Below are 9,838 nucleotides of genomic sequence, written 5' to 3' on the forward strand. Positions count from 1 at the left end.
GTTGTCATGACGACCCTGAACTGTAAGAGCTGTGTGGTCCTCACCTGTGAGTTGTCCTTTGAGACCCCCGCTGACGGAGGGTCCGGGCTGTAGACGGTCATCATCTCGGGCAGGCCCAGCTCCTCAGGCTCCATGCCCCAGGACGCTCTGCAGGTAGACTCACTCGTCTCCTCCTCAGAGACAAATGACTCCTGAGAGGAAGCCCAGTCTGTGCAGTCTCTACCCCCCTCCCTCCTCAGGCCACTCCCCCCTCCTCCTCCTCTACCCCCCTCCCTCCTCAGGCCACTCCCCCCCCCTCCTCCTCCCGGGCTCCTGGCGGGCTTGATGACAGGTGAAGACGGGCTGCTGTAGCTTGGAGAGTTGTACGGTTGGAGCTCCATCCTGGAGGACATGTGAGCGTCCTCCTGCCTCATGTTCCTCATGTCAGGGACCGACGAGCTCATCCTGGGCTCCAGCTGGACCGCCAACTTGTCTCGCCGAAGGTGTGGCATCATCCTCTGGCGCAGATTCCGCAGCACGCCCGGCTTTTTTGAGTCCATGATGGGGGTAGGTTAGAGTCTAAGACGTGGACATCACTGACAGCTGCAGTAGAGACACAGAGACAGAGACATTATTCTCCCTCAGTGTTTGTATAGTGAAGTCCAGTTAACCGACGCCCTGAGGGAGGACTACAGGCTGCTCACTAACACATCAGCTCTCTGTAGACCCTCAAAGTCCTGCAGTCTGATCTCACTAACACATCAGCTCTCTGTAGACTGATAAGAACTGTAAAGTCTTTCTATCTCTCTGATCTCATGTTGTACATTAACCAGCCCGACCTGACACACACTTTGTTTTGGTTTATTTTGATAAGACATTTAAATCCACCATGAAGTCAGCAGCCATGTGATGAGTGATTGTTATTTTACTTAAATATGATTGGCTGAGTCATCCTGCAGTCGTTGTTGTTGCATCAAACAGGATACGAGTTAGCTAACAGCAGGTCGACTGTGACGCGTCATCGCTCTGAACAAACAGCACAAAAGCAGATTTTATCAAACACAGCCCGTAAGCCTCTTACTGGCCTTCTTTGTATCGTCATTAACTGCAGCCGCTGACCTGCCGTGTTATCAGCTGGGGGGGGGGGGGGGGGTAGCAAGAGTCCATGTTTACAAAACCTGCACACATGATGACAGAAGTGAAGGTCAGCCAATGAGAAAAGAGTTTGAGATTTAAGTCAAGGCAGCAGCTGATATCAGAGAACTGTGACGACACACAGCACAGCCGTTTGGAATGCCCCCCGCATCCTCGACTGAGTGACACAATGTCCAGTTCAAAGTCTACTGCATGAAGTCAGATATGTATGTATCTCATGTCTCCTCTCATGTCTCCTCTCCTCATGTCAGATATGTATGTCCCAGATCCAGAACCCAGATCCAGACTCTCTCTCCTGACCCAAATACAGGGATTAGATCGAGGAGCGAGGGAGCAGGAGGGAAGGAAACAACCACTGAGAGCACGGCCATCTATTAAACTGCTCATATCTGTAACCCTCCTCTCCTGTCTCCTATTGTGTCTCCTCTCATGTCTCCTCTCCTGTGTCCTCCTCCTGTCTCCTCTCATGTCTCCTCTCCTCATGTGTCTCCTCTCATGTCTCCTCTCCTGTCTCCTCTCATGTCTCCTCATGTGTCTCCTCTCATGTCTCCTCTCATGTCCCATCTCGTCTCCTCTCCTCATGTCTCCTCTCCTGTCTCCTCTAACCCTAAGGTACCAGGTGAAGTTGTCCTCTCTTCTTCCACTACATGGATTTGTTCACCACTCTCCTTACTGGTTTAAAGACAGACGTTTGGTCAACCAGGTTTCAGACAGACAACAACATCTGGTCAACCAGGTTTCAGACAGACAGCAACATCTGGTCAACCAGGTTTCAGACAGACAGCAACATCTGGTCAACCAGGTTTCAGACAGACAGCAACATTTGGTCAACCAGGTTTCAGACAGACAACAACATCTGGTCAACCAGGTTTCAGACAAAAACATCTGGTCAACCAGGTTTCAGACAACAACATCTGGTCAACCAGGTTTCAGACAGACAACAACATCTGGTCAACCAGGTTTCAGACAGACAACAACATCTGGTCAACCAAGTTTCAGACAGACAGCAACATCTGGTCAACCAGGTTTCAGACAGACAACAACATCTGGTCAACCAGGTTTCAGACAGACAACAACATCTGGCCAACCAGGTTTCAGACAGACAACAACATCTGGTCAACCAGGTTTCAGACAGACAGCAACATCTGGCCAACCAGGTTTCAGACAGACAACAACATCTGGTCAACCAGGTTTAAGACAGACAGCAACATCTGGTCAACCAGGTTTCAGACAGACAACAACATCTGGTCAACCAGGTTTCAGACAGACAACAACATCTGGTCAACCAGGTTTCAGACAACAACATCTGGCCAACCAGGTCTCCCCCTTCAGTCGTTTCAGAGCACTAAATGATACAACTTCCCTATCTAAACATAACTTTCTGATCCTAGCTGTCTCTCTTACTCTCTCTCGTAAATAAACCACAGCGCCCCTACAGGCCTGGAGCACTTCTGTTTAAGGCTGAATAGCGTTTCTGTGTTTGCTGTTGTTTTCTGGTTGTGTGAGTTTTGTCTTTGCAGCGCGTTTGTTTCAAACGCGCTGCAAAGACACAAACGGCCTGCAATGAAACAAACGGCCTGCAATGAAACAAACGGCCTGCAATGAAACAAACGCGCTGCAAAGACACAAACGTGCTGCAAAGACACAAACGCGCTGCAAAAGAAACAAACGCGCCTACAGGTCACATAATGTAGAGCGGGCAGCCTGTAGCGTGCAGTGTGCAGTGTTCAATGTGCAGCGTGTAGCGTGCAGTGTGTAGCGTGCAGTGTTCAATATGTAGCGTGCAGTGTGTAGCATGCAGTGTGTAGCGTGCAGTGTTCAATGTGCAGCGTGCAGTGTTCAATGCGCAGCATGCAATGTGTAGCGTGCAGTGTGCAGTGTTCAATGCGCAGCGTGTAGTGTGTAGCGTGCAGTGTTCAATGTGTAGCGTGCAGTGTGTAGCATGCAGTGTGCAGTGTGTAGCGTGCAGTGTTCAATATGTAGCGTGCAGTGTGTATCATGCAGTGTGTAGCGTGCAGTGTTCAATGTGTAGCGTGCAGTGTGTAGCATGCAGTGTGCAGTGTGTAGCGTGCAGTGTTCAATGTGTAGCGTGCAGTGTGTAGCATGCAGTGTGCAGTGTGTAGCGTGCAGTGTTCAATGCGCAGCGTGCAGTGTGCAGTGTGCAGTGTGTAGCGTGCAGCGTGCAGTGTGTAGCGTGCAGCGTGCAGTGTGTAGTGTGCAGTGTGCAGTGTGTAGTGTGCAGTGTGCAGCGTGCAGTGTGTAGTGTGCAGCGTGCAGTGTGTAGTGTGCAGTGTGCAGCGTGTAGTGTGCAGCGTGTAGTGTGCAGCGTGTAGCGTGTAGTGTGCAGTGTGCAGTGTGCAGCGTGCAGTGTGTAGCGTGCAGCGTGCAGTGTGTAGTGTGCAGCGTGCAGTGTGTAGTGTGCAGTGTGCAGCGTGCAGCGTGTAGTGTGCAGCGTGTAGTGTGCAGCGTGTAGTGTGCAGCGTGTAGCGTGTAGCGTGCAGTGTGCAGTGTGCAGCGTGTAGCGTGCAGTGTGCAGCGTGTAGCGTGAACACAGAGATCCTGTCTCTCCTGTTTCAGCTCACCTGGATACCTGAGAAACAAGTTTAACAGACAGCTCAGGCACCTCGGCTATATCCCTGACCTTTGACCTCTCAGCACACAGACAGACACTCTCACCAGCCTTTTCTGTTTCACAGAGACATGGCGGACTTTCATGTAGATGGCTTTAACATCATAAAACGTAATAATAAAACGCGGAAGTCGATTGGGGGCGGGCTCTGCATGGCTGTCACACTTCACAGTAAGGGAAACTGAGTGCTGTAAACACCTTCAGACCACACTATTTACCCAGAGAGTTCTCCCAGATTACTGTCATTTTAGTGTATGTACCAGGGCCTGATTCCTGTCTATCAGACTGGAGAGCAGCGTGTGTTTGTACTGGGGGACTTTAACAGGTGTGACATCACCACACATCTGAACAACATTATGTTGATCTGTAGATCAACTACAAAAACAAAGTGGAGCAGAAATTAACCTCTGGAAATGCAAGGGAGGCGTGGCAGGGTTTAAACACCATGATGGGAAGAGACCCTAAACCTGCATTGGTTAACTGCCCAGACTCTAGCTCCTTTGCAGAAGAACTCAACATCTTCTTCACCTGTTTTAACAGCAGCAGCAACACACCAAACATCTAGTTCCCCCCACCAAGCCGTCACTATTAATGAACAACTGGTTACCTCCATCCTGCACAGAGTCAACCCACACAAGGCCTCTGGCCCTGACAGGCTTAGAGGTAGGGTGCTCAAGGAATGCTCCACCCAGCTAGGTGGGGTTCTCACCAGACTGTTTCAGCACCTTTTGGATTCTGGGTGTGTCGACAACCAGTGGAAGGAATCCACTATAATCCCAATCCCAAAAAATACACATGCTAAGGACCTTAAGGACTACAGACCGGTGGCCCTGACCTCTGTGTTGTGTAAATGTATGGAGAGAGTAGTGTGTGACCATCTGTCTAAAATGTTGTCTAACAAACTTGATCCCCTACAATTTCCCTATGAAGCAAAACGTGGCGTAGAGGATGCAAGTCTCACACTTTGAGATACTTTGACTCTGCACATCCCCACACTAGGATTTTATTCATGGATTTCTCCTCTGCTTTTAATACTGTACACACAGGCACTCTGTTGCGCCGCCTCTGGGACCTTCATGTCCACCCCACACTGGTTTTATAGATTAAGAGTTTTTTACATGAAAGACCACAACAGGTGTTTCTAAAGGGTTTTAATTAAATTGGTTTTAAACACAGGTCTTCCCCAGGGTTGTGTTTTATCTCCCATTATTTTCTCTGTTTACACAAACAACATCTCCTGCAACAGTGAAGGAATGACACTTTTGAAATATGCAGATGACATGGCACCACTGCCCTGACTCAATACCAGCAGGCAGTCAACAACCTGGTCCAGACTCCCTGGAGCTCAACATCACAAAGACTAAGGAGTTGTGCTGTGGGCTTGTAGAGCAGGGAACAGAGATCTGTCTCTCCTTTTCACAGCATGATGACTCTGTCTACAAGAAACCACAACAGAGACTGATGAGGAAACATATTTCAACTTTTACTAATCACTTATTGAATCCATCTTCACTTTTAACATCTCATCCTGGTACAACTCCCTGACCACCAAACAGGAACCCCCCCCCCCCCTCCCCCCTGATCACAGAGGACCCCCCCCACCCCCCAATCACAGAGGACCCCCCCTCCGATCCGGTCTGATCCGGATCACTGTGGTCTGTAGTCTGATCCGGATCACTGTGGTCTGTAGTCTGAAACCTTAACCCGCACACTTTGACAAACTGAGCGTTTTACAACTTCTTCTTCTTCTTGGTTTAGGGAAACTTAAATCTACAAAGTCACACACACACACACACACACACACACACACACACACACACACACACACACACACACACACACACACACACACACACACACACACACACACACACACACACACACACCAGGTGACTCAAGCAGAGGAAAGCTGTCTCACCTGTCCGCCTACAGGAAGATTCCAGAGCAAGAAGCTGTCTCACCTGAGCAGCCCCACCTTATATGTCCCTCCAGGTAACTCTCCAGGTAACTCTCCAGGTAACTCTCCAGGTAATTCTCCAGGTAACTCTCCAGGTAATTCTCCAGGTAACTCTCCAGGTAACTCACTTTGATAGTTTACTCTGTCTACCTGTTCAGCTCATGATGTTACACTCACTTCCTCCTCTCCGCTCAGCAAACATCAAGCCCGCACACACCACACGGCCTGTTCACGGCGGGCACTTCAAAATAAAAGCCCTGCCGGCTTCTTCTCCACACGGCCTGTTCACGGCGGGCCCTTGAAAATAAAAGCCCTGCCGGCTTCTTCTCCACACGGCCTGTTTACAGCGGGCCCTTCAAAATAAAAGCCCTGCCGGCTTCTTCTCCACACGGCCTGTTCACGGCGGGCCCTTCAAAATAAAAGCCCTGCCTGCTTCTTCTCCACACGGCCTGTTTACGGCGGGCCCTTCAAAATAAAAGCCATGCCGGCTTCTTCTCCACACGGCCTGTTCACGGCGGGCCCTTCAAAATAAAAGCCCTGCCGGCTGCAGCATGATCACTTTACACACCTTCACCTTCTCCCTCTGGTGCAATAATCTGTTTTCCCTCCACGTGGACGGAGCAGTGTTTACGTCACAACATGTTCAGCACGTGACATCCCTACATGACCTGTCAGTCAGGTAAATCTGCTCTATCTGTATTAAACTACATTATTATAAATAAAGTATTAAAACTAAAAACACAGTTATACTTTTATTCACAGATTACATCCTACAAAACAGGAAGTGTTCTGTGATTGGTTGGCAGATTTAGGATAGCATAGGATAGGATAATACTTTATTGATCCCCAGAGGGGAAATTCGGACGTTACAGCAGCACAGACAAGTAAGCTCAACTGTAGCCCGAAGATATTTCTGTTATTACTGACTGATATTAAAGACCGATATTAAAGACCGATATTAAAGACCGATATTAAAGACCGATATTAAGGACTAATATATTACGGACTGATATTAAAGACTGATATTAAAGACCGATATTAAAGACCGATATTAAAGACTAATATATTACGGACTGATATTAAAGACTGATATTAAAGACCGATATTAAAGACCGATATTAAAGACCGATATTAAAGAACGATATTAAAGACTGATATTAAAGACCGATATTAAAGAACGATATTAAAGACTGATATATTACAGACTGATATTAAAGACTGATATTAAAGACCGATATTAAAGACCGATATTAAATACCGACATTAAAGACTGATATTAAAGACTGATATTACAGACTGATATTAAAGACTGATATTAAAGACCGATATTAAAGACTGATATATTAAAGACTGATATTAAAGACTGATATATTAGAGACCGATATTAAAGACCGATATTAAAGACCAATATTAAAGACCGATATTAAAGACCGATATTACAGACTGATATTAAAGACCGGTATTAAAGACCGATATTAAAGACCGATATTAAAGACTGATATATTACAGACTGATATTAAAGATTGATATTAAAGACTGATATGTTACAGACCGATATTAAAGACTGATATTAAAGACCGATCTTAAAGACCGATATTAAAGACCGATATATTACAGACTGATATTAAAGACCGATATATTAAAGACCGATATATTAAAGACAGATATATTAAAGACTGATATTAAAGACCGATATTAAAGACCGATATTAAAGACTGATATCACAGACCGATATTAAAGACTGATATTAAAGACGGATATATTACAGACTGATATTAAAGACTGATATATTACAGACTGATATTAAAGACTGATTTTAAAGACTGATATTAAATACTGATATATTATAGACCGATATTAAAGACCGATATTAAAGACCGATATTAAAGACTGATATATTACAGACCGATATTAAAGACCGATATTAAAGACTGATATATTACAGACTGAGATTGAAGACTGATATTAAAGACTGATATATTACAGACTGATATTAAAGACTGATATTAAAAAATGATATATTACAGACTGATATTAAAGACTGATATTAAAGACTGATATTAAAGACTGATATATTAAAGACTGATATTAAAGACTGATATTAAAGACCGATATTAAAGACTGATATTAAAGACCGATATATTACAGACTGATATTAAAGACCGATATATTAAAGACTGATATTAAAGACTGATATTAAAGACTGATATATTAAAGACTGATATTAAAGACTGATATTAAAGACCGATATTAAAGACTGATATTAAAGACCGATATATTACAGACTGATATTAAAGACCGATATATTAAAGACTGATATTAAAGACTGATATTAAAGACCGATATTAAAGACTGATATTAAAGACCGATATATTACAGACTCATATTAAAGACCGATATTAAAGACTGATATTAGAGACTGATATTAAAGACTGATATTAAAGACCGATATTAAAGACTGATATTAAAGACTGATATTAAAGACTGATATTAAAGACTGATATTATAGACCGATATTAAACACCAATATATTAAAGACTGATATATTACAGACCGATATTAAAGACCGATATTAAAGACCGATATTAAAGACTGATATTAAAGACTGATGTTAAAGACCGATTTTAAAGACTGATATTAAAGACCGATATTAAAGAACGATATTAAAGACTGATATATTACAGACTGATATTAAAGACTGATATTAAAGACCGATATTAAAGACCGATGTTAAAGACTGATGTTAAAGACCGATATTAAAGACCGTTATTAAAGACCGATATTACAGACTGATATTACAGACTGATATTAGAGACTGATATTAAAGACCGATATATTAAAGACTGATATTAAAGACTGATATATTACAGACTGATATTAAAGACTGATATTAAAGACTGATATTAAAGACTGATATTAAAGACTGATATATTACAGCCCGATATTAAAGACTGATATATTAGAGACCGATATTAAAGACCGATATTAAAGACCAATATTAAAGACCGATATTAAAGACCGATATTACAGACTGATATTAAAGACTGATATTAAAGACCGATATTAAAGACTGATATATTAAAGACTGATATTAAAGACTGATATATTAGAGACCGATATTAAAGACCGATATTAAAGACTGATATTAAAGACTGATATATGACAGACCGATATATTACAGACCGATATTAAAGACTGATATTAAAGACTGATATATGACAGACCGATATATTACAGACCGATGTTAAAGACTGATATTAAAGACTGATATTAAAGACTGATATATTACAGACTGATATTACAGACTGATATTAAAGACTGATTTTAAAGACCGATATTAAAGACTGATATATTACCGACTGATATTAAAGACTGATATATTACAGACTGATATTAAAGACTGATATTAAAGACTGATATATTACAGACTGATATTAAAGACTGATATATTACAGACTGATATATTACAGACTGATATTAAAGACTGATATATTACAGACTGATATGAAAGACTGATATTAAAGACCGATATATTACAGACCGATATTAAAGACTGATATTAAAAACTGATATTACAGACTGATATTAAAGACCGATATATTACAGACCGATATTAAAGACCAATATTAAAGACTGATGTATTACAGACCGATATTAAAGACTGATATTAAAGACTGATATATTACATACCGATATATTATAGACCAATATATTACAGACCGATATTACAGACTGATATTAAAGACTGATGTATTACAGACTGATATTAAAGACCAATATTAAAGATTGATATTAAAGACTGATATATTACAGACCGATATTGAAGTCTGATATTACAGACTGATATTACAGACTGATATTAAAGACTGATTTTAAAGACCGATATTAAAGACTGATATATTACAGACTGATATTAAAGACCGATATTAAAGACTGATATTAAAGACTGATATTAAAGACTGATGTTAAAGACTGATGTTAAAGACCGATTTTAAAGACCGATATTAAAGACTGATATTAAAGACTGATATTAAAGACCGATATATTACAGACCGATATTAAAGACTGATATTAAAGACCGATATTAAAGACCGATATTAAAGACTGATATTAAAGAC

The 9,838-nt window shown here is 42.2% G+C and overlaps 1 protein-coding gene across 3 annotated transcripts in view; it reads right to left on the reverse strand.

Moving 5' to 3' along the window:
• The window catches only part of mctp2b (multiple C2 domains, transmembrane 2b), a 47,016-nt gene extending 41,083 nt beyond the window's left edge, over positions 1 to 5,933 (reverse strand). For 2 of the 3 annotated variants that reach the window (XM_061035561.1, XM_061034860.1), the window contains exons 1-2: positions 5,682 to 5,932; positions 45 to 582 (exon numbers count right to left, since the gene is read on the reverse strand). In XM_061035561.1, the coding sequence (XP_060891544.1) occupies positions 45 to 539 (495 nt within the window). In that variant the 5' untranslated portion in view covers positions 540 to 582; positions 5,682 to 5,932. Of the gene's footprint in view, positions 1 to 44; positions 583 to 5,681 lie in introns of all 3 variants that reach the window. The other variant, XR_009672967.1, reaches the window with a different exon arrangement.
• Between the last annotated feature and the right edge of the window lie 3,905 nt (positions 5,934 to 9,838).

This window comes from Labrus mixtus, chromosome 1 (genome assembly GCF_963584025.1).
Source record: "Labrus mixtus chromosome 1, fLabMix1.1, whole genome shotgun sequence".
NCBI lineage: Eukaryota > Metazoa > Chordata > Actinopteri > Labriformes > Labridae > Labrus > Labrus mixtus.